Source organism: Monodelphis domestica, chromosome 1 (genome assembly GCF_027887165.1).
Source record: "Monodelphis domestica isolate mMonDom1 chromosome 1, mMonDom1.pri, whole genome shotgun sequence".
NCBI classification, from domain to species: Eukaryota; Metazoa; Chordata; class Mammalia; order Didelphimorphia; family Didelphidae; genus Monodelphis; species Monodelphis domestica.
Genome location: NC_077227.1, coordinates 237,171,531 through 237,198,120, shown reverse-complemented (window position 1 = coordinate 237,198,120; position 26,590 = coordinate 237,171,531). Strand labels below are relative to the sequence as shown.

Genomic DNA, 26,590 nt, shown 5'->3' with positions numbered 1-26,590 from the left:
AGACATAGGTAAGGAACTTAACAGAACTCAGCCTGAACTCTCCCAGAGATCCTTGAAGAACACAACCCAGTGCCCTGAAAAAGCAGCAGTCTGAATGAAGAAGACAAAAAACAGGACACAAAATAACCCACATATTCCCACCAGAAGTGGGCCCAACACAAAATCCAAAGTCAAGTAGAAGGTCTAGAAGAAATAAGAAAATTTAAAAAAGAACCTCATCAAAAAGAATGATGTGGTAACAGAAATAGTCCAAACACAAACCTAGGAGAAGAAAATGACTGTAAAACATCTATAAGCAAAGCCTCAAAGAAAAACCCAGCTTGTGAATAAGTTCAACTAGAATTCTGATAGAAATAAAGCAATAATTATGATATTGTAATGAAATGTAAATGCTAGCAGGTTTGGAAAAGAAATAAAAGTGATGGAAGAATGAAATGGAAAAGAGTCATCAAAGAAAGAAATTAAAAGAGAATATCTTATTCAAAAAAGATACTTCCTTGAAAATTAAAATTATCCAAACAGAAGTGAAAAACTCCATGAGATAAATATATTAAAACATTAAGACTGAAAAATAGCATCAAATATAAGATATATCATATCAAAAAACAAATGAAACACAAAACAAATTAAGAAGAGATGATTTAAGAATCTCTAAGCTATGTCAAAGCTATGAACATAAAGAGTATATGAGAAATTACACAACTAACCAGATCTCTTAGAACCAGAGAGCAAAATAAAAATATAAAGATCTCACTAAGGAGTAGCCAAGTGGCACAGCTAATAGATTACCAGGAGGATATTTGGATATAGAGGAGTGGATAGAGTTAGGAGGATGTAGGTACAAATATCCCCTGGGAAACTTGCTAGCTATGTGGCCCTGAGCAAGTCACTTAATCAAGATTCCCTAGCCCTTTTCATTCTTCTATCTTATAAATTATACTAAGAGAGAAGGTAAGGATTAAAAAAAAAACACAACTTTTTGTCCAGTTTACACTAATAAAGCTGACAATATAAATGAAATGCATGAATATTTACGAAATATCAAATGCTCAGATTCACAAAACAAGAATCAAAAGGACTTAAACTACTCATCCATAAATGAACTCCTAAAGAAAAAAAAAGACACAAAACCAAATAGATTTACAAGCAAATTCTATCAAACATGTAAAAAAAATGATGAAAAAATAGGAAAAGGAAAGGTAAGGGCCTTCCAAATCCCTTTAATGATATAAAGATCATCCTACTACTTGAAGAGTCAAAACAGAGAAATAAAACCATAGACTAGTATCCCTAACAAATACTGGGACAGAAATTACAAATTGATGACAAAATCTACTGGGAACACCCAAGAGTAGCCTACTAGAAATTATGTATATTCTTGATATCTCACATTGTGTAGCAAGATAAACTCCAGGGCAGCTGGGTGGCTCCGTGGATTGAGAGCCAGGCCTAGAGACGGGAGGTCCTAGGTTCAAATCTGGCCTCAGACACTTCCTAGCTGTATGACCCTGGGCAAGTCACTTAAACACCATTGCCTAGCCCTTACCACTCTTCTGCCTTGGAACCAATACATAGTATTGATTCTAAGATGGAAGGTAAGGGTTTAAAAAAAAGGTAAACTCCAAATTAGTACATGAATTAGATATGAAGGATGACATTATAAAACAATTTAAAAAGCATTGAGTAAGTTACTTTGTCAGATCTATTATAATAGCTAACATGTATATAGCATCTACAGAAAATATAAATATATAAACTTAATATAAATATATTAATACAGTCAAAAAAGAAGGATACTACCAGACCTTAAGGAACTCACATTCCAATCAGGAAAGACAATACATCAAAGAAACTGAAAACTCAATCAAGGGCATGGCAGCAAAGTCCAAAAAATGAACCAAGTGATGTAGACTTCCTAAACTGGAGATGTTGGGAAGAAGTCATCAATGGGAAAAGGGAATCAAGGGAAAAGGCAAGAAAGGAAAAGCATGGTGTAAAAAAGCCCAGTGAATCATGGCTGTTCTGTGTCCTTCTTTAAAATGAAGCTTCTGATGAACATGCCTATGCATATTTAATTTTTTCAGTGAATGAAAATACTTTTCTCCCTCCCATCTCTACAGAATATGAAAGAACCAAGCCCTCATAACACATAAACATAGGCAAGCATATTCAACTGATCTTGTTTCCTTTCAGAAAAACATTCTCTTCCTGAGTCATATTCTAGGGAAAGGTTTGAGGCTATTAACTTTTAGTGATTCCTATGAAGTCAAATTTGCCTCCCTGCATCTCTAGTTCTTATTAGTAAGGTTTTGTTCATTCTACACGAGGGCATGAGATTAGCACTAAATTCTTTGTTAGATTTTGGTCTCCAGTGAATTTTTTGGTGGCTCCATTGTTATTCATCTCCCTATTTCCAGGGATTTCTAACAAAGTCAATAGTTTTCTCCCCTACCCTTCTTTGGTTTAAAGACCCTTTGGGTTAGATTTACAAGACTTCAGGCAAACAGCAATGATGTAGGATGGTTAACTGAATGCCTTTATTATCAACAAGGCAAGGGATCCAGGATAACTCTTAAGGGACTGTGATGATCTGATTACAGATTGAAGCACACCTTTCTTCACTTTATTTCCTCCATAAAATTTCCCCAATGTAAGCAATGTGTCTCATTTCACAACATGATGAATATGGAAACACGTATTATATGATAAAGCATGTACAACGTATATTATCTGCCTTCTTGAGGAGGCAGGTGAAATAGGAAGGAAGGAGAGGGGATTGCAAAACGTCAGAAAACACATTAATAATTGTATCTACGTGTAATCTGGGGGAAAAAATTCTTAAACTTCAGGTAAATACATTCTAACCAGTCCTTGGTATATACATATCAATCTAGAAAGAAATCTTTTATTCTTTTGCTTTAAATTGTCCAGAAATCGAAACTCTGTTTTCTGATATTATCTACTACTACCAGCTACTAATTGCCCAACTCATCTCCCTCTGCTAAAGTTCTTTTGCCTTCAATTTACTGCACTGATAAAACTAAGACCTGTGCCTCTAAAATCTTCACCACAACTTTGAATTCTTTAACAATTCTGGAAGTATAGCTTATGCCTACACGAACCAGTAGAATTGTGTAAAATAAATGGTAGGCAGATTTCTTAGTGGTTATCACATCAGCATTACTCAGCACACCATTTATGCCCTTTTTTCCCCATCGGAACTGGAAGTTCTGGAGGTCAGAGAGTGTATTTATTTTTGCCTACATTTATATTCCAATTCTTCAGAAGATGTCATAATGTTAACTATGGTTATTATTATAGACCTGACAGATAACTTCTATGCTTCCCAATTTTTGCCCCAATTACGGAATCTTTTGCCCTGCCTTGACTTTATCTACTGTCTTTGTATCTCCAAAGTGTCTCAGCACACCAGAGCTAATGAACGCTTGTTGACTGGCGGTAACTCAAATTTGTGCCGGTTTTTAGTTTGCAAAAGTACTCTCCATCCGTTACTTCACCTCACACAAACATCTCCCTGGGTGGTAGGAGCTATAATTACCCATTTTACAAGCGAGGAGTCACGTGATCAAGGAAGATTGCAAAGTCAAAATAGCCATGCACTTCTGGGAGACAGGTGGGATTGGGACCCAAGTACTCCAGACTGCAGGGACAGCTCCCTCCACCGCCGCCTCCCCGGGGAACGACCCAGGCGTGCACCTCAGCGGAGAAGGGAGGGAAGGGAAGGAAAGGGAAGAGGAGGGAGGGGGGCACAAGTGCGAGTCGCCACCCCCTTCTCGCCCAGCCACTGAACTCCCGCTCCCCGTCCGCTCCCTCCTCAGGTCCCGGGCGAGCTCCACTGCTTCTCAGCTGCTTCTGGTGCTTACCGAGCCACCGCTCATCGCGCCAATCCCATCGAACACCCGACCGAGCCCAGCAGCATCATCCAAAATAATCTTAGAGGTGGGGGTCGGGGAAGGAGAGGTCTTGGAAAAATATCTACTTATGAACGACCCAGTGGCGCTCAAAGGTGGAAGAAGAAGAAGTAACCAAAGCAGCAACCGCCCCTCCGCCCGTAGGCGGTTAGTCCAAACCTTGTAAGGAAACATGTCTCAATGGGCTAATGCTAGAAATGACAGCTTGCTGCCTACTTTTAGCTTTGTGTGACTCACGTGACTCCGCCTCCAAATCACTTGAGCAGAAGAAAGGCAGTATAGTGAAATGGAGCTTCCTCGGGTTTCGCCATGTTTGAAGATGGCAACAGACCAGTAATGAAGCTAGTTCCATCTTGGTAGAGGGCAATCCTGGAGAGAGGGAGGTGATACAGAGCCCTAAACAGTTTTTATTTTACTTGTTTGTTTTGCCTTTCTGGTTCCTTCCTGCTTTGTACAAAGCCTGGCAGAGAGTACTTGATTAATAAATTTCAATTGACTGACTTGACTCTTCCAAAAATGTTTTGAGAATATTTATTATGTGTCTACTATGTACCAGAGGTAGCTAGGTGATACAATAGATGAAGTGCTGGATCTGGAGTCAGGCTATACATTCAAATCTAGCCTCAGACACTTCCTAGCTGCATGACCCTGAGCAAGTCACAAACCTTGTTTGCCTCAGTTTCTCCATCTGTCAAATGATCTAGAGAAGGTAATGGCAAGCCACTCTAATATCTTTGCCAAGAAAACCCCAAATGGGGTCACAGAGAGTTGGACAGGACTGAACCAACTGAAGGACAATAACTAGGTCCCAGACACTGTGCTATAAACTAGGGCTACAAGGAGAATAGTACAACTCTGCCCTCAAGGACCTTACATTCAAATGTGGAGGCAATCCACAGGAGCCTCTAACAATTTGGGGCTTCTGGGCCCAATGGGCCATTCTCCTTCTCCAGGAAGGAATCCCTTTAATCTGTGTCCAAATAGACTCATCCAGACTGGTTTCTCTCCTGAGGGAGTCTTTTCACCTAGAATTAGGTTCAGAGTCCTTTTTCCCATATTCTTTGCCTTTCACACTCCCACTCCAACCACAGGGAAAAGTTACTTGGAGCTTAGGTTTGGCTCATGCTCAGCATCCCAAAGAAATTAATAGAAAGCTACTCTGTTTAAAATGAATCAAAGGGGGCAGCTGGGTGGCTCAGTGCATTGAGAACCAGGCCCAGAGATGGGAGGTCCTGGGTTCAAATCTGGCCTCAGGCACTTCCTAGCTTTGTGACCCTGGGCAAGACATTTGACCCCCACTGCCTGGAAATTACCACTCTTGCCTGGAAATTACCACTCTTCTGTCTTGCAATCAATATCCAATATTGATTCTAAGAAGAAAGGTAAAGGTTTGTTTTTTTTTAATTAATAAATAAAATAAAATGAATCAAGCAGGAGACACAAAATGTATTTCCTTCACACAAACGAAATGCTAAACAAAAGGTTTTCCCAAGGTCCCACTGACAGAACCTTAAACAAGCAGAGTGCAATAACTACTGTTAAAATAGGAAATTGGGATTTGAACATCAGAACATGAAGTAGTTTACAGAGCTGTTGAATAGACATTATTATATTTTATCTCATTACTACACTGTGCAAGGTGTTCTGGGAAGACTGGCATGGGATCCAGGGTTTTCCACTGGACACCCTAAAACTCCAGAAATATTCTAGATCAAAGAGGACTTAAGAAACTCCTTTCTACTTCAGAAGAAGCCTCCAACCCCCTTTGGACTTTCCCCTAGACCTTCAATTAACATAGATATGCACCGCCTGGCCCCTACTCTTCTAAAACACTGGATGGGACCAAATCTAATCATCCTTTGAATTCTATAAACTATCCCCTACATCCCCAACCTCAATGAAATTACCTCATTGCTAATTTACCCTATCTCCCTTTTCTTTATCCTGCAACCTCTGCTATGAGAGGGGCATAAAATCCCCTTACCCCATCTCCTCAGGGAAGCACTATCTAAGCTGTCCTCCCAGCCACTTCATCATGAATTCCAAATTAATAAATTTCTCTTCTTTATTTCTAAGCTAAATTATGGAGTCTTGCATTTTTGCAAAGGGTACCCATCCCAAACCCAAGGGTTCACCTCAAGCCCACCCACAATAAGACTAAAACCCCTACAGTAGGGACTTGCAGAGCCCTTTTCAGGGATACTTTCTGCCTTTGGTATCTTCCAGCCACCCAGCCCTCCCCATGACTCTAAGAAGCAGTAGCATACACAGAGGCCATACCTCAGGAATCTGTCTGGGCAAATAATTTGACAGGTCTCAAATCTGTGAGTTAAGTGAGTTAGGGTGGTGTCTACCCCAGGCATGTGAAGACTTCCTCCAACAGTACTGGTGAATGAGAACAATTTGTTCTAATTGCCATGAAAGCAATGAAAGCAGGTGTTGTAAAGTGCTTAGAACTTGCTTAGACATTGAAGAAACCAAGGTGATCCCCAGCATCCCAGATCATCAGCAGGCATCTTGATTTTTAAACTTATATGACTTGGAAGAGAGTGAGGCCAAAGACTTTGTGCAACTCTACCTTACTTACAAGCAATTTGTGCATAAGTCAAAGATATCACCAGTGATGTCATTTTGGTCTTCTTTAAGTCCAAAGGACTACAACCAACCAATACTATCCAAATGATTCCCTCTAGGTCACTGTCTTCTGGAACCAAATCAAGAATTTTGCTCTTTCCCCTATTACCAGTATCTTCTCTCATGCAGAAACACCTCCTACTTTCAGTAAGTTCCAACTGAGGACTAACTGAATTTACAAGGTTGCTTCTCTGATTGGATACAATCATATTAAGGTGACTGGTTATGTAGAAAATTAATATTGAATTGGGATACTGTGAAATAATTTTCCCTTTAGCCCTCTCCCCTCCCCAGCCCCACCACCCCCAATAGTCTGATTCTAAGATTAATCTGAAACAGTTTCTCCCCCAGGGTATGAAACTGAGTGAGGTCCCCCTTTCTTTGGTTTATATCTTTAAAGGATTAACAGTTGAGTGAGCTCTGTTAAAAGTCAGCAAACTCTTTAGCCAAGTTGGATATGTATGGAGTGAGAAGTCAGTGTGTTATTCTCAAGGTATTAATAGTTATTAATATCAAGGAGCTGGTGCCCCCCCCCCCCCCCCACATATCCTTACAAAGGCTTTATAGCTTTAAGTGATTCTGTCTGGCAATTGCCCTAGGCAGGAGTTCCAGGCTAATGGTCTTAGATCCTGAAGTACCCAGGATCAAATCTTAAGTACCAATCTTGAGTACCCTTTTGTCTTAGAAGACTCTGCTATTGAATCTTTGGAGCAGGATAATATCTTCTTCCAGGAGGTCAAGCCCAATGGCTTGAAATCAGCTGCTCCTAGATAATCCAGAACTGAACTACTCCCCTCTTTGAATCTGTCTACAACTTCCTGGATCATTTTTTTAAAGTATTGATTTGCCTTGATGTATCCATTCTTAAGCTATTGTCCAATTTCTTTGAGATGTTAATTAGCTTAAATATGTTCATTATAAAGCCATTGTCAAGCTATTCAACACTGTCTCTAACTGTTGTAAAAATGTTATAATCCCTTCTGAGAGGCTTGATTTGCACCAGGATTGTCCAGTAGGTAAGGAATTTTTCTGTGAATTTGGGGGGAATTTGTCTTAGGTCAATGACTTGAGGCAATACCCCCCCCATAAAGCATTATATTTTAAATGATTAATTTCCTCATCATATATATGTTTTAATAAGTAGTTACAGTGGGTGTACTTTGAAATTTTGAAGGTTCCCCACAATCTCCACACCATACAGATTGAAGGGAGGAAAGGCTGTGTTGGTATCCTCCTGTGGACCTACCTCTTTCTATGATAAGATAATGAGGGAGGAGTTGACATATCTAAACCTACTTCCTCAGTAACTATTTGCCAATCAGCAAAGTCTTGGAATGTCCAGGAAAGGAAATGAGTGATGATGGGATATATGAAGAGTTACTCCAGAAGAATTCAACCTTTTGGGCACCCTTTGGATCATAAAGGGAGTCAACTGACTAATTGGGAAAGTCTTGAATGGTCAAGTAATAAATTAATTTAAAATTGAGAAATACAGACTCCCAAGAATTTCAACATTACAGTAACCTATACTCAGGAAAAGAAAAACAAAAGGAGAAAAAGCAGTCAGAGCTTCCCCAACTAGATTCAATTCACTAAGCTCTACATGTGCTCAAGCTCCCTAGTGATGACCTTATTTTATAGAACCCCCCCCCAAAAAAAAAACATGAAAGGGTGACACAGTTCAAGGTTAAAAATGGGACAATGGACCTATATGTGGCCTGTGAGGTGAGTCACTATCTCAACTTGGATTATGGGTCAAAAACTGTCTATTCATACCTCTTAGATTGTTAAGCTTTCTCATATTAATGCAAGGAATTAAGATATCAGAGACTAAGTTCCAAGTGTTACTTAAGATTTTCTTAAAATGTTATCCTGACTTTCTAGAACAAGGAGTATTTACTAGACAAGAATGGAATTTAATAGGTCAGAAAATGAAACAAAGTCAGGCAAAGGGACAGAGTGTATCTCTGACAATTTGAAACACATGGAAAATTGTCCAAATGGCTTTAACCCAAAAGCCAAGCCAGAATTCTGAGGTTCAACCTAGTCCCTTTATCTAACTGTCTTACCAACAGAAATAACCCCTTCCTTACTCCACCCATTACCCCAAGGAGAGTCAAACTGTTTCTGTCCACACTTTCACTACTTCTACTGACTCTTATCTCACTGTTTCTCCTCTAACTTTCACTACTTCAACTAACTCTCCTCTAACAATTCATTCCCTACCACTCCTGTACTCCCCCCTCCCTTGCCTGCTTGGAACTAAATGTAGAATTACAAACATCCTAACTCTAGACAAGAAAGCTGAACCATAGGCAGAGTCAAGGTGGCAGCCTAGAAGGAGCAAAAGTTCAGACCTCTGAATAACTTACCTTACCAATCACAAACTGAATGTTCCCAGGGGACTGAAAATCAAACTTAACAGCAAGACAGAGCCAAGGAACCCTCCTGCTGGACTTAATTCAAAAGATACACCCCAAAAAAAACCAGAATCCGAAAATACTCAGGTTTAAGTGGAAGAAAGAAGGAAGGTCCCAGGACCCAACCCCCCTCACAACTAGAGCGCTGAGATTTCAGCAGCAGCGGGAACTTCTGGGCGGGCAAAGGTGCTGGTCCAGAGGGTGTACCTTGTGGGCAAGGCTGTGCCAAGTTCAGAGCATCCAACACAAATGGTGGGGAAGGAGCTAGAGAGGGAGCATAGACCTGGCAGCCTGGTCAGAGCTATGGAGATCCTCCATATTTGCTCCAGCCTTACAAAAGGTTTTAGACTCAGAGCACACCCAGCTCAACTAAGCTGAACTTAATCCCATCAAAAGTCTCCAGAACTCAGGAAAGCTCAGGCTCCACACCAGTCCTCATTAACTGCTGGACTTTAATCCAATCAAAAGCCTCCAGAGGAAAGGGAAGCTCAAACCACCAACAACCCTCCCTACTACACTACACTGAGACTACACTGAGAGATCTTCTGTTAAAGCTCCAAGAGGGAAGACTGACAGAAGCACCCAAAACAAACAAAAAAAAATGAGAGGAGCAAGAGCACACACACATACAGGGAGTAAAGAAAGGGTGAATATGAGCAAACAACAGAAAAAGAAGAAAGAAACTATATTAGACAACTTCTATTCAGCAAATGGAACAGAGGGGGAGAGATCAGTGAACAATAAATCAGAAATCCCAGCAAATTGGATACAGGCTGTGGAAGAACTCAAAACACAATTAAGAGAGGCTGAAGACAATTGAGAAAAGAACTTAAAAATTAAGATAAGTCATCTGGAAACAGAGACACTTGAAATAAAACAAGAAAATAGTGTGTTGAAAGCCAAAATCAACCAGCTGGAAAATGAGGCAAAGGAGATGAAAGATGTGGCAAAGAAGATGAAAGATGAGACAAAGGAGGTAAAAGACGAGGTAAAGAGGATGAAAGATGACCTTCAAAGAAAATCATACCAGAAGGAAATGGATGACTAAAAAGCCAGGGATGAAATCCAGTCTTTAAAAACCAGAATACAACAACTGGAATTAAGTGACCTCACAAGGCAGCAGGACACTATAAAACAAAACAAAAAGAATGAAAAAATTGAGGAAAATATGAAGCATCTCATTCACAAAACAGACAATTTAGAAAATCATTCCAGAAGAGACAACTTAAGAATCATTGGTCTACCAGAAGACCATGACAAAAGAAAAAGCCTGGACATAATACTCCAGGAAATTATTCAGGAAAAGTGCCCCAATATCCTACAACAAGAGGGAAAAGTGGAGATTGAAAGAATCCACAGATCACCTCCTGTATTTAATCCCCAACTGAAAATGCCCGGGAATGATATAGCCAAATTCAAGAACTATCAGACCAAAGAAAAGATATTACAAGTTGCCAAGAAGAAGTCATTCAGATACCACAGAACCACAGTGAGGTTAATGCAGGATCTGGCTGCATCCACACTGAAGGACCGAAAGGCATTGAATATGATATACCAGAAAGCAAGGGAACTAGATCTACAACTAACAATCAACTACCCAGCGAAACTGACTATATTCTTACATGGGAAAGTATGATAATTCAACACAATAGAAGAATTCCAAGCATTCGTAAAGAAAAGACCAGACCTGAACAGAAAATTTTATGTCCAAGCACAGAACTCAAGAGAATCATCAAAAGGTAATTTAAAAAGAGAGGAAAAAGAAAAACAAAACAAAACAAAACAACAACAACAAAAATTTTTAAGAGACTCAATAAGTTAAATTGATATGTATCCCTATAAGAAAAGAGGTCATTGGTAACTCTTAAAAATTATTGTTATCACCTGGGCAGCTAGAAGTATTACACTTAAAGGGAACAGTGACAAACTGTATAGGATGAAAGGACAAGACATAAATAGGTATTTAGATATATGCATGCATATGTATATATACATGTCTGTGTATGTACATATATACAACTAGAGCTAAAAAATGATGTTAATACTAAAAGAAATGGGAAAAAAACAAATGCGGGTAAATTTATATGTCACAAAGAAACTCATGGTGGGAGGGAGGGAAAACATCAATACACTGGAAGTGTAAAGAGGTAGGAGATAGGAAATACTCAACTCTTATGTGCTTTGAAACTGACCCAAAGAGGGAAGAACAATCTAATCTATTGGGGCAGAGAATAGATTTGTTCCCTATAGGGGAGTAGAAGGGTAACAAACAGATTGGTTGGGAGGGAAGCAGTACAAGGGAGGGAGAGGGTTGGGGGGGGGAAATTTTAGAAAGACTACAGGGAAAATAAGGGGGGCAATAAGAAGGGAGGGGGTAGAAAGGGAAGTAAAATAAGGGTGGGAACTAGGGAGACTGATTATAAACAAACATTGGTATGGAAGGAAATACTGAAAAAAGAAAAGACAGGACCAGGAATAAAAATCAAAATGCTGGGAAATAAACAGCTAGTAATAGTACCTGGAATAGAAAGTACCAGAATATGGTACTGATCTCAAAGCCAGGCAGGTCAAAAATGGAGAAAGAAAACTTTAGAGCAACCTCCCTAATGAATATAGATGCAAAAATCTTAAATAGAATATTAGCAAAAACACTCTAGCAAGTCATCACAAGAGTTATTCATTATGACTAGGTAGGATTCATACTAGGAATGCAAGGATGGTTCAACATTAGGAAAACTATTCGCATAATTGACCATATTAACAAACAAAATGACAGAAATCACATGATTATCTCAATAGTCACAGAAAAAGACTTTGACAAAATACAACACTCATTACTATTGAAAACACTAGAAAGCATAGGAATAGAAGAGCCTTTCCTAAAAATAATAAACAATATATATCTGAAACCATCAGCAAACATCATCTGCAGTGGGGATAAACTTGAAGCCTTCCCAATAAGATCAGGAGTGAAACAAGGATGCACATTACCACCCCAATTATTTACCATTGTACTAGAAACACTAGCAGTAGCAATTAGAGAAGGAAAAGAAATTGAAGTTATTAAAGTGGCAATGAGGAGACCAAGATATCACTCTTTGCAAATGATATGATGGTATAATTAAAGAATCCTAGAGAATCAACCAAAAAGCTAGTCAAAATAATCAACAATTTTAGCAAAGTTGCAGGATACAAAATAAGCACGCATTCATCATCAGCATTTCTATATATCTCCAATCCATCTTGGCAGCAAGAATTAGAAAGAGAAATTCCATTTAAAATCACCCTAGACAATATAAAATACTTAGGAATCTATCTTCTGAGACAAACACAGGAACTCTATGAACACAACTACAAAACACTCTCCACACAATTAAAACTAGATCTAAACAATTGGAAAAACATTGATTGCTCATGAGTAGGATGAGCTAACATAATAAAAATGACAATCCTACCCAAATTAATTTACTTATTTAGTGCCATACCCATTGAACTACCAAAAAACTTCTTTACAGAATTAGAAGAAAGCATAACATAAGTTCATTTGCAAGAACAAAAGATCAAGGATATCCAGGGAAATCATGAAAAAAAAAAAAGCAAAGGAAGGAGGACTTGCAGTCCCAGATCTCAAACTATACTATAAAGCTATGATTATCAAAACAATTTGGTACTGGCTAAGAGACAGAAAGGAGGATCAGTGGAATAGACTTGGGGTAAATGACCATCCGGACAGTCTATGATAAACCTAAAGATTGCAGTTTTGGGGACCCAAACCCAATTTTTGATAAAAAACTGCTGGGAAAATTGGAACACAGTATGGGAAAGATTAGGTTTGGATCAACATCTCACACCCTACACCAAGAGAAACTCAGAATGGGTGAATGACCTGAAAATAAAGAAGGAAACTACAAGCGAATTAGGTGGACACAGAATAGTATACTTGTCAGATCTTTGGGAAAGTAAAGACTTAAAACCAAGCAAGAGCTAGAAAAAAATCACAAATTTTAAAATCAATAATTTTGATTACATCAAAGTAAAAAGTTTTTGTACAAACAAAACTAATGCATCCAAAATTAGAAGGGAAACAACAAATTGGGAAACAATCTTCATTACAAAAACCTCTGACCAAGGTCTAATTACTCAAATTTATAAAGATCTAAACCAGTTGTACATAAAATCAAGCCATTCTCTAATTGATAAATGGGCAAGGGACATGAATAGGCAATGTTCAGTTAAAGAAATCAACTTATTAAAATGGAAAAAAAATCAATATATAAAAAATTAAAAAAAAGAAAACTATACCATCTTCTCCAACAGAAGTTAAAGATAATCCTGAGAGTGTAGAAGTACTCTTAGAAAAGCATAAAAATGTTGCATTCCAGACTCTTAAAGGAATCCAGTAATTCATCTTAATTCAGTATGTTAAAGAAGCTCCTGATACAACAATGGCCTACTGCTACTCAGAAAATGCTCAGAGTTCAAACTCACCATCACGAACACTGTGTTCAGAATGGCGAACAAATATAAAACAAAGTGAATGCACCTGCGATCAAAACAGTGGCATCTCATTGTATGCTGGCAAGACATCCAGGATGTAAAGATTACCAGAGCCATGAGAGGAGCTGAATGCTGGACATACCACCAATTGGTTAGAGCGACTCTTCAAATGTGCATTGCCCCTCGCCATCCAAAACGCGCCCAGACAGTTTGTGCATTTTACAACGTGAGTCGTCTTAGAGATCCATCTTATTTGCAAACATTCCAGTCCTGCCTGGATGACAAGCTGTCTGCCAAGAGACCACTCACTGGAAGCTCAACCAAGAAATGGAACCAGTTCAGATATGCAGTGAAGGAAACATCAAAGGCAGTCCTAGGCCCCAAACAACGCAACCACCAGGACTGGTTCGATGAGAACAACACTGCTATTGAAGACCTATTGAGCAAAAAGAACAAAGCCTTTATGGAGTGGCAAAATAACCCAAACTCTACTCCTAAAAAGGACAGATTCAAGTCTCCAAGCCACGGCACAGCGTGAAATCAGGAAGATTCAAGACCGATGGTGGGAAAAAAAGGCAGAAGAAATCCAGCGTTTTGCTGATATGAAAAACTACAAACAATTTTTCAGTGCCCTCAAGACTGTCTATGGGCCATTAAAACCCACCACCACTCCCTTGCTATCCTCTGATGGTGATACTCTCATAAAAGATAAAAAAGGCATCAGCGACAGGTGGAAAGAACACTTCAGTCAGCTTCTCAACCAACCCTCTTCAGTCGACCAAAGTGCCCTTGACCAGATCCCCCCAAACCGCACCATTGAACAACTTGACGTCCCTCCTTCAATAGAGGAAGTCCAAAAAGCCATTCAACAAATGAGTATAGGCAAGGCACCCGGTAAAGACAGGATCCCAACCAAGGTGTACAAGGCCTTAAATGGAAAGGCACTCCAAGCATTCCACATAGTGCTGACCAGCATATGGGAAGAGGAAGACATGCCCCCAGAACTCAGAGATGCCTCCATCGTAGCCCTATACAAGAACAAAGGCTCATGAGCAGCCTGTGACAACTACAGAGGCGTCTCACTACTCTCCACTGCTGGAAAGATCCTTGCCCGTGTTATACTCAACAGACTCCTGTCATCTGTTTCAGAGCAGAACCTGCCTGAATCACAATGTGGCTTCCAACCAGATCACAGCACCATCGACATGGTCTTCATGGTGAGGCAAATGCAGGAAAAATGCCTTGAGCAGAACCTGAGTCTCTACATTGTCTTCATAGACCTGACAAAGGCGTTTGACACAGTGAACAGGGAAGCATTGTGGGTGATCCTCAGCAAGCTTGGTTGCCCAGCAAAATTCGTCAAACTGATCCAGCTCTTTCATGTCGACATGACAGGGGAAGTCCTATCTGGTGGAGAGACTTCCGATCGCTTCAACATCTCCAATGGCATGAAACAAGGCTGTGTCCTCGCTCCGGTACTATTCAACCTATACTTCACCCAAGTATTATGACATGCTGTGATGGATCTAGACCTGGGCGTCTATATCAAATACCGGCTGGATGGTGTGACAAGGGAATCACTTTAAAAGACTGATATATATTAATTTAAGGTCGCCAGGGAATTCAGCTATGTAATTCCTAAATGAAAACTCAAGTCAGCAGTAAATCTTTTATGGAGTTTAATTACAATAGGAGTAAGAAAGGAATTAGAGATAGAGAGAGAGAAAAAGGGAGAGAAGGGAATAGGGCTTAAATACCCCTTCTGTTTAGGTTGGGCCAAAAGGCCCAAGCCCTTAGATAGCTGGGGCAAAGAAAAGAGATCAGTCCCTATTACTCACGTGAACAAAATGGAGAAACAGTCTCAGAGGCCCCCACCTTCAGCTTCCTTCAGAGCAAGCTTCTCAGAGCCACACCAACCACACCGACCAACTTCTCAACCACCACCCCGAGTCTTCAGACTCCCCTATCTTTACGGAAACCATCCAAGTTGCCTCCCCTCAGTCCTCACATCTACCAATCACCTGTCCATCAATTTCCCTGTGCCAATGGAGGCTCTAGCTTAAACCCAGGACCGCCCAGAGGTCTCTGACTTTTGCACATGTCTGTTGAAGGTCATATTTTCAAATAATTAAATCTTTGCTCCTTTGCTACAGCCCTTTCTAAATCCTGTTAACCTGAGTAGGGTAGAGATTGGAATAATTAAATTTTGATCTAGGCTGCAGCCCTTACTCAATCCTGTTAGGACTGAATAGGGTGGAGATTGATTCCAAGTATCTCCATTGTATCAATTCTAAAATCAATCATGACTCAAAGAAATTCCTGTTCTATGCTTAAGCATAGGTCAAAGTCCTTTCCATTGTTCAGCAAAAGTTTTCTGTCCTAAAGTAATCTTAAGAAGGTAGGAGGGGGAAACTCTCATGCCAATGGGGTTCACATTCCAATAGCCAAGACCCACTATCAATAGGGAATTTTTCAAGTATGAAATTTCCCAATGGTGAAATTTCCAACATTTATAAGTCTAAGAAATTTTGAGGTTTACAATCCCCCCTGATGATCATTGGGAGACTAGTCTCCCCATTGATCATTTAACATAATCATTTTGTAGTTCTAAATTCACTTCTAACTAAAGATATACACAATATTCAATTTTCTAAGAGAAATTAGAATAGTGAGAGAGGAAATAGAAAAGAAAAGAAAGCAAAACCAATGTTTTGCTAGGCGCATTGACAGAAAGCCAAATTAGGGGCAGTCCCTTTTGGCATAAATGTGTACAATTACAATAAATGTTCAATCAAAAGTTCAGTCCAATCAATCACATCCAAAGTTCATTCTTGATCTTCTTGATGAAGTGTAGGTTTTCGGCATCTTTCTGCAACAGTTCATTCTCTGGATATAAAAGTTTCAAGCTTCTTTCTTGAAGATCTTTTCTCAAACAAAATCAAAATCTTTGAATTTTTTATAAAAGTAAAATCTTAAACAAAATTCTTGGATTTTTATAAAAATACAATCTCAAACAAAAAAATTCAAAAATTCTTAGATTTTAAATTAAAATACAATCCCCCCTGACGTAAGTATTTAAAAAAATATCAAGTTTAGCTCAGAATGCAATGTTCAGTTATGGGGGTGTATGTGTCAATTATCAAAAGAATAGAAAAATAATCAAAAACATAAGAAAAATTCAAAATAGACCTTGTATAGGTCCAGTTTAAAGTAATTTCTATCCCACAAGTATGTAGGACAGAATGCAGTAATATTTCACTTAGCCATTTGTAGCCAAGACTACAGGAAGTTGCCATAATATAAGAAGGAAAGAATTAGAATTCTATTTTGATGGGGAAATGTCATTCCCTTGTCTGATTTTTTTCCTCAGGGATATAGGGAGTCAGCATGATAGTCAAGCTTTGTACTTGTTTGAGTACTTCGAAAAGAGTGTAGATACAAGGAAGTCCTACGACTTAAACATCAACCTCGAGTCTCACTTTAATATTTCATGTGTGCTCTATTGGCACTATTCAGGTTTAGTCTGTGCTCCTTGTTTTTATCCCTTTTCCTGGAATCAGACACAAATATTAATGACAGTCCTATAATATTTTATCAATAAATGGCAGGTTCCCATAGTTTAAAGCTTTTAGGCATATATTGATATTATAGCAAGAGTATATATATTAAATTGTATTACTGCAGGGAAAAATAATATTAGTATTAATTATGTGTACCTTCAGTACAAAAAAATGAGAAAAAAATCAAATATTCTGATCAAAAAATAAAAGAAAAGAAATAAGAAAAAATAAGAAAAAAATCAGTAATTCAATATATTCTTGAAAAAAAAACAGCATCCATTTGTCTATGGATTATTATCTCCAATTCATATAATAAGATAGAGTCACAATTCATAGGATAGGATAGAGTCAACCAGTCTCAGCAGAAGATGCTTTCTTCACATGTGAGCAGTGAATCCAAGAGTCTCTTTCTCCAATCTTTATAGATGTTGGAGTAGTTAATAATATTTGGAATGGTCCTTCCCATGAAGGTTGAGTTGCTCCAGTTCGCTTGAAATTCTTTATGTAAACTTTATCTCCTGGGTTCAGGTCATGAAGAGAAAAGTCTAATGGTCCAGCTTGTACTGCAGCTCCGGATTCATGAAGTTCACGTAGTTTGTGCTCTAACTCCTGTATATAGGAAGCAATAGTAATATCTCCCCCTAATAGCAATGTATAAGCTGGGGAGAAAGGCTTAACCTGTATAGGTGGATGTCCAAAAAGCATCTCAAATGGTGAAATATGTAAGTCTCCTCTAGGCCTGCTTCTAAGATAAAATAGGGCCAGAGGGAGAATTTCAGGCCATTTTAAATGGGTCTCAGTGCATAATTTGCCAATCATAGTCTTAAGTTCTTTATTCATCTTTCCTACTATTTAGAGAGGAGAAAAAAAACTGAAAAAGGTTAATTAATATCAACAAAATCAATACAATCTAAGAAGAATCATCTTTATTATACTGGGAAGTTCCCTGGGCACCCTCCTGAAGGGCACCTCTCTGAGGATCATTAGCACCTCGAGTATTTTTTGGACGAGCTCCATTTCTCATATATTGTTGTTGTTCATTATCATTATAATTTTCTTTAATTGGAGCATTGTCATTAATTTCCCAATTCCTATTTCTATAATTCTGGTTTCTAAAGTTCTTATTTCTATATTCATTATAGTTATTTCCATAGTCATTATTATAATTTCTAGAATTCTGGTTTCTATAACCATTATCATCATTTCTATAGTTATTATTTCTAAAACTATTATTAAACTGTGTATTCCTTCCAAACATCTTAAGAAAGGTTCTACAATCCATCATATTGTGGCCCTTCTTCCCACAGAAGTGGCAAGTAATGGATTGATAATTGGATTTCTGGAGAGGGGCAATTGTCGTTGGTTCATTATCATGCCCACTTTCTAATTTAGTTATCCTATCTATTAAATATCTTATTTTTTTCTTCATTTCCTCCATGTCATCATTATTTTCTTCCTCCTTTTCTTTGTTTCCCTTTAAAACATATATAGCTGTTTTTCGCAATTCTTCAAGGTCCATATCTGACCATCTTGGGCATTGTGTTTTAAAATAATTCTTAATTGCTTTGCAAGAATTGTTTACAAAGATTCTTCTAACTTGTCTTAAACTACTCTCTTTAGTTAAGTCCCAATCTAAGTATCTGTCCCCAAACTCAATAATTCTGTCCATAAATCTGGAGGGTGTTTCTTCGTCCTTTTGCTTAATTTTTTCCAGTTCCATCCACTTATCTGTACTGTCTGCACATTCCTTCATAGCCGTGAGGATGGCCTCTCTACAACGGTATAGTTGTAGATAATCCTCAGGATTTTTATAGTCCCATTCGGGATCCTGAGATGGCAAATGTGCTGCATTACGCCCCCGGGTTTTGTTGACATGGGCAATTATTTTATTTTTTTCACGTTCACTTAAAAAAGCCTGTAGTAAGTTCTCAACGTCCTTGTAAGATGGATTATACTGAAAAAATATGTTTCCCATCTTTTTTGTTACTAGAAAAGGATCTTGTTCATATGTGGGGATATTTCGTGTAAATTCATTTATTTCTTGGGGAGTAAACGGTATCCTATGTCTTAAAGTCACCACATCCCCATTCCGTCCTATTTCAGGTACTTCTCTTAGAGGAAACAGGCCTCTAGTTGAATTTTGTACCTGTGGGTCAGTTTGACAAGGACAGGTTTCTCTAGGAGGACAAGATCTCCCTTGCATTGGAATTTGGTTTTCTGTAGGAACATGAGAAGCTGGGATTGCAGGGGAAGGGTTTTGGAGATTAAATTCAGACAAGATTTGCACTACTCGAGAGAAGCAGTCTGTTAGCTGGGCTATAGGGAAGGTGTTTTCCATCTCTATTTCAGGGAAGGAAATTTCCTCATTCAAAAGTTCAGAAACAGGTCTGTTTCTGGTAGAGTGGTTGTTTGCCAATTGATCCTGTAAGAAACTTTTTAGATCTTCTAATTGGGCTTGCATTTTATCCTCAATTTTTCCTATTTTATCCTCCATATTTCCCATTTTATCCTCAATATTTCCTATTTTATTCTCAATATTTCCTATTTTGTCCTCAAGTTTTTCTATTTTATCCTCAATTTTTTCTATTTTATCCTCAATATTTTCTATTTTATCCTCAATATTTTCTATTTTATCCTCATTTTGTTTTATTTTATCCTCAATTTTTTTATTTTTTTCATCTCTAAATATAGTATTGAGGAGTACAAAAATGACAGTACCTATTAATATAAAAATTTGGAGGTATCCTTCATTACTCAATGCCCCTACTTCTTCAGCTGCCATATAATTGTCAAAGAATGTAGTACTCATTTTTATATATATATTTTGTAATTTCACAAAACACGTGGGGTGCAGGGCAAAGCAACAAACTTTCCACAGGATTTTTTTTTTCTAATCCAGGAAGTTGTTCCTTAAGGGAAAGGATATTTAGAAACAGCTCTTCCAGCCAGGACTTTAGAGTCCTGTTGCTGAGATTTAAAACAGCTGTTTTCTGTCTATCAGAGTCACACAGCTGGGAAGTATCTGAGATCCGATTTGAACCCAGGACCTTCTGTCTCTAGGCCTGGCTCTCAATCCGCTGAGCTACCCAGCTGTCCCTTAAGATTAAAGGGAAGAAAAAGAAAAAAACTGCTGATTCCAATTTAACTTAAGGAGAAAAGAGAAAAGAGAAAAAGTTTTTTATACTCACGTGTTCTAGCAGCTGTGTTTGAGGTTTACAATGGCTCACTATTCGACCTTCGCCATCTGACTGCAAAAACAAAGACAACAGAGATTCATCCTGGAAGCTCTCTTTGCAGATGACTGTGCTCTCATGGCCCACCAAGAAAATCATCTCCAAACCATTGTGGACAGGTTCTCCACCTCAACAAAACTGTTTGGCCTGACTATCAGCCTCAGCAAAACAGAGGTGCTGTTCCAACCTGCACCAGGGAGGCCAACTAACCAGCCGTGCATTACAATCGACGGCACGCAGCTTTCCAACATTAACACCTTCAAGTACCTGGGCAGCACCATCGCCAACGACGGGTCCCTAGACCACGAGATCAATGCCAGGATCCAAAAGGCCAGCCAGGCACTCGGGCAGCTGCACTCCAAAAGTCCTCCAACACAGAGGTATAAGCACTTCGACGAAGCTCAAAGTGTACAACGCAGTGGTCCTCAGCTCGCTCCTGTACGGTTGCGAGACATGGACACTGTACCGGAAGCACATGAAACAGCTGGAGCAATTCCACCAAAGCTCCCTCCGGTCAGTCATGAGGACCCGATGGCAGGACCGAATCACCAACCAGGAAGTCCTCGACAGAGCCAACTCCACCAGCATCGAAGTCATGGTCCTCAAAGCCCAGCTACGATGGTCTGGACACGTCATCCGCATGGACCCACAGCGAATACCAAGACAGGTATTCTATGGTGAGCTGTCAGCTGGACTCAGGAAACAAGGCCGACCAAAGAAAAGATTCAAGGATCAGCTAAAGTCCAACTTGAAGTGGGCTGGCATGACACCAAAGCAACTAGAACTCGCTGCCTCTGACAGAAGCAGCTGGCGAGCCCACATTAACCATGCCGCCACCACCTTTGAAGATGAGCGACATTGACGTCTTGCCACTGTGCGTGAACACCGACACCAGGCCACAGCCGCACCTCCCGTAACAACGGGCGTCCCAGGCCCCATGTGCCACAGACTCTGCGCCTCAGCCTTTGGACTCCAAAGCCACAGGAGGGTACATCAATAGATGATAATGCAGAATGACAATTGTCATTCTCGGTCACCGAGAGACTAACACTAGATATACTGTGGCTGATTGACAAGATCAGCCAGATCAATGGTATTCATTGAATGAATCTGTGCTCATAGCCAAAGATTTATTAATGTGGAAGTGGCTGTTTAAAGAATTATGTAAAGAACAAGCTAGAATCAATGAAAGAAAAAAAGTATATATTACCTATGATGAATTAATTGGCAGAGGTGAATTTAGAAATCTTAACAGGCAATTGTTATATTCAGAACAAACCTTTAATCAAATTGGGCTAGCTGCTAAAGGAGCATGGCAAATTGTAACTAAAAAACGTAATGCTACTGATTTCTATAGAGACAATTCCTTACCAAGGGACTATAAAGGCATGCCAAGACATATAGACCACAAGAATCTGATGGCAGCTCAATTTAAAATAACAAAAAGTGTCTTGTTTGCTCTCCACAAAGCTGGATGTTTTAAAAGATCATGTCCCAAATTAAAGCCAAGGTGGTCTCATGATTTTTTCAAAGAAAAAATGTCCCAAAGAACAGCATTGGGCCTCACCATGTCTCCCAAGACCACAGGCCCAAACAGCCTCATCCACTTACCAGTAACATTTAAACTGATTGGGGGTGGGGAGGAGTCCTGAGCCCCTCTAAACTTTTGAACACCAAAGAAATGGCTATTGGTCCAGAAAAATTTAAAAGGGGCAGAAATTTTGCTCTCATTCAAAGGGCTAGTGCAAGAAGTTTTTCCTTATCAGTACAGCTCATTGCAATTTTAATATATGAATAGGGGATCTGAGAGAATGTAGTAAGTTCATTCCACCCAGATCCTGATCCAAAGAATTTGACCCATCTATTGTTTGAGAGTAGAAGCCTTCCTTCTCAGGGCCTAAAAACCTGCCCTGAGGACATGAATAAAAATAGTAAGGGAGAGATACTTAGCACACCCAAAACCTTTCACAGTTTTGCAATTGGTAAAAAACATATACACCTGATTCTTTTTCCAAAAGGATCTTTGCTAAATGCAGGAGTTAGTGTGATAAAAATCAAACAGCTCAAATTTATATTGAACACAGCAAATCAATGAGCAAAGATTAATTATCTTTGATGTAAAAAGTAAAAAGTTTTCTGGTATTTTTCATATACCACTGTCTCTTTGGAGAAGAGCTATTTTATCTTCAATGAGGTTGACAAATTTTTTAACCAGCAGACAGAGTCACTTATTAGTTGTTTAGAATTGGCAGAATTAATACTTACTCAAATTACAAAAATTGGTTCTAATACTGATGTTATTCTTATCCCAATGGCACGAAAACAAGTTCAAATGTTACTTTTATAGTATCTATCCTGGCCAAGGTATTTTGCAAATTTTATAGGTAAAGTTGATAATCATATTCCTAATACCAAAATCTTCCAAATTGTGAGTTTAAATATGATTGTTTTTTCAAAAATAACATCTTTGCACCTTATTATTGATGTTGTGAATACTTTCACTGCTGCATCAAATCAAGAAAAAGCAGAAGCTATATTAAACAATTGTCATGTTAATGCAGGCACAGTATAGTTTTCTGCAGAAAGCAGTAGTGGCATGCTTAAAGTCATAACACAGATTTGTAATATCATATAGACATGGGCACTGTACCCCAGAAATGCAGGTGGACTATTATCAGGGAAACTCCCTCGCTCCCTTCCATCCTCATGACTCTGAACCTGGAAACACCCAATGACGCCCCCCCTCTTGAGATGACTACCTTTGAATATCCTCTAGACTTAAGATGGACAAAGAGATGAATCTTTATGCCTCCAGGCAGACCCCAGCCAGATGACCACCTCACCCCACCAAATGACTGAGGGACTAACACTCTAGGTCATGTCCACACCAGGACATAGCATCTGTTGTAAAAAGGTATAAAAACCTCAGAACTGATGTGTTCGAGGGAACAGCCTTTCCTTTCATGCTGTCCTCCCAAGGAACTGCTCCCCATCTTGCTGTTCCACCTTGCTATCCTCCTGGCCATTCTCAACATTACTTTCTAAATTAATAAATCTCTTTTTTTTTGTTTTTAAGCTAAGTTTTAGAGTCTTGAATTCTTGCAAAAGGTATCCTTCCCAAACCCCAGGGGTACACATCGACCCCCACAACAATATGTGTGAATTTTAAAACTATTCCACCCTAATCAGACCATTCTTTAGAAGATTTGATTTAGCTATTTCCTGATCAATAACAATAGAGATACTTGGAATAACAGAATCAGGTCTTGGAAACTCTACATTTATCCTCCCTTCTTAGTTTATCAAGATTTTGAAGGTCTGCATCAAACTCAAGATTTAATTATCTAAGGAATGGCCTTGAACAGACATGTGCAAAAAAAGGACAGACCTCTGGGCTGTCCTAAGTCAAGCTAAGTCCTCATTGGTACAGATGAGACACAGAAAAGTGATGTAAAAATGTCCATATAAGGCAGGTCATTTCCTGTCCCTTCCTCTTTCCCTGGAGAGACAACTCTGGCTGGCAGCATGCTAGGCTTTCTGACATCTTGGGATTAGTGGCAGTTATTTGTCTGGGTTTTGGCGGTGAGTTTTGTCCTTGACCTGATTCAGGTTCAGGAATCTCAGCTGAGCCCCTTTTGGAGTTCAAGTTGATTCCTTCCTCCTTCACACTCCAAACCCTTACTTTCTAGATCTTCTAATCTTCCCACCCAATATCAGTCAGGCAGGAAGGGGGGGATCCTTCACCCTTTCCTTCTCCCTTCTTCTTCATCTTCTCCACTATATCAATTAAATCACCACAAAATTTGGCAGCTGACTTGGGTATTTTATTATTTGGGTTTTTCATTAGGATTTTTATAAAGGAAGTCCTTGGAGACCTAAATTAATTATACATTCAATCTCAGCCATAATTTCACACTTTACATATGTGAGTCACTATATGTTGCTTATCTGGTGAATTCTTTAAAAGATGTAAAACTTAAACCAATGCAAGATACAGAACTTGTTCTGTTGCTTCGTACCATGCGGAATACTGAAGTGGGGCACTTCATAAAGTGTGTGCAGACACACCCCAAAATTCACTGATTGGAACCATTATTTATTGATTAATAAGAAACTACCATCTAGGACAGACTTCCCTAGTGGAAGCTGCCTCAGACTGACATTACAAATAGCTTATATAGATTGAAAGATACAAAGTTAATTCCTTTCACATTTAGGTTCTTATTTAACAATCAAACAAACCTTATCACAAACACAGGTATGTGTGGTCAGTAATGAGTGGACAATCCTCAGGTTATTCAGGGGTTGTTTACTTTCACATGTACTTAATCACTTATCCATATAACATATAACATATCCATATAATCCATATCCATATAACATATAACTAGTTAGTTATATGTTACCTTGCATTCCTTTATTTCCTGACCTTCCTAATTCTCATACTTAGGCTAATTAGGATCTAGTCTGCCATCTGCAGAAGTTGCTTGACCAAGGTGGGGGAGGGAGGGGGGCAGGAAGCTGGGTCTGTTTCCTAAAAATGCAGAAAGGGATTGATCTGCTTTATCTACTTCAATTTTATTATCTTCCCTAATTCAGACTACTTCAATACCATCTTGCAAAGGCAGAGTAAACATTTTAAAACATACTTTTGCTCTCACACAAATCTTCTTAGACCTCTGTCTGAGGGAATTTCAAAGGTAAATGGCCTAGTATCCACTGCTTTTCAGAAAGCAGTTAATTCGTACTCACTACTACATCAGAGTGCCAGATCTATTGAACCCCAATTTATATACCAGCAAGTAAAATTAATTGACAATACAAATTTTGTGCTCCATATTCTTTCACTCTTTCATCTCAAGGAATTAACCACAGAGTTTTAAGACCTGCATAATTGTGGCAAATAGGTGTATTACATCTTTTAGATAATCTCGCACATTTGGCCATTCCAAAACAGTTAAAAAATTGGAAAAGCAATGCTTAAACCAGCAAGAGATGGGCATAATTGGACAAATCATGGAACATCTCTCATAAGGCTGGTGTTGTGAAATAGAAAACCCACAGGCTCATATAGATGATTTAGGTAAATAAAATCAAAAAGCCAAATTTCTCCAAGTCAAGGTACAAAGTTAGATTTTATTGGAAGAGGGCCAAGTCCTCCAATAAAAGCATTCTCTTGTATGTATTACATTTGTCAGATCCCAGCAAGAGACAACGCCCAGAGGCTGAGACCTGGTTTACATAACAAAATTAATATTTCTGTACAAAGTTGATGACATCACAAGACATAACATCACATAGACCTTATTTAGAAACAGTTACCAAATACAAAACTGATTGGTTAGTTCATTTCAGAAAGTCCATATTAGTCTAAAGGTCAAATCAAATGACCATTACCTCTCTCAACTGATCTGGGGGGAGGATTATGGCTATTTTCAAATAGGGAAGGATGCGTGATGTTTGTGCCATATTGGGACATGAGATTCAGATAATCAGCATCTTATGATAAAGGGAAGTTCAAACTTAGGGAGGGGTTAGACATCCCTTTAAAAGCCATTTTTATGCTTTAGTTAGAAATCCTTGTAATTCTACTGATTGTATTAAGATTATAATGGAATTTATGCTAATCATTTTGGAATTACAATACTGATTATCTTAAACCTATCAATATGTCTAAAATCCAATCAATTATTAGGGGGCAGGGGTCTTTCCTCCTCCCCTCATTGGTATCCCAGAAAATTCTAAAAAACAAGCAATTGGAGAAAGTGCTAAAAGAAATTCAAAGGCCCAAATTAATAAAAATTAAAAGGATATTATCAGACAAGAAAAAGACCCAGTGAGTTTATCTCTTGGGGGTCGAGATTTTGCTTCTATTTTCACAGATATTGGGAATTCATTGAAGAAAGTCAGTCATTAAGCATTCTCAGAAAAGGCCAACCCAGAGAGCTGAGAAAGCAGATTCAGCACCATTTACAGAACACCACACTGTCCAGATAACAAAAAAAAAACAGCAGAAGAACAACCAATGCATAGCCACTGACCTAAGAACAGGTATAATGAACTATCCACAGAGAGGAACTTTTTACTAAAAGACAGTTTACCTGCAAAAGACTATTATTCATTTACTTGCAAACATTCTATCCTAAAAGTCTATGGGTATTTGTAATGAGACTGACTCTGTGAATCTTGAAATTTCTCAGACTTGTGAATGTTAAAAAAATTCCCCATTGGGGAATTCTCCATTGGGACAATTCCCTACTGGGACCATTCCTCATTTGGACAGTGAGAACTCTACTTAGATCAGAAATGGGAAG

The 26,590-nt window shown here is 38.7% G+C and overlaps 1 protein-coding gene across 8 annotated transcripts in view; it reads right to left on the bottom strand.

Annotated features, from left to right (window-relative positions):
- Positions 1-4,291, bottom strand: part of LOC100020089 (galactocerebrosidase-like) — a 147,338-nt gene extending 143,047 nt beyond the window's left edge. For 3 of the 8 annotated variants that reach the window (XM_007472685.3, XM_007472684.3, XM_056820527.1), the window contains exon 1: positions 3,885-4,170. In XM_007472685.3, the coding sequence (XP_007472747.2) occupies positions 3,885-4,106 (222 nt within the window). In that variant the 5' untranslated portion in view covers positions 4,107-4,170. Of the gene's footprint in view, positions 1-3,559; positions 3,761-3,884 lie in introns of those variants that run through there. The other 5 variants (XM_007472687.3, XM_007472683.3, XM_056820518.1 and 2 more) reach the window with 3 other exon arrangements.
- Positions 4,292-26,590: the final 22,299 nt, after the last annotated feature.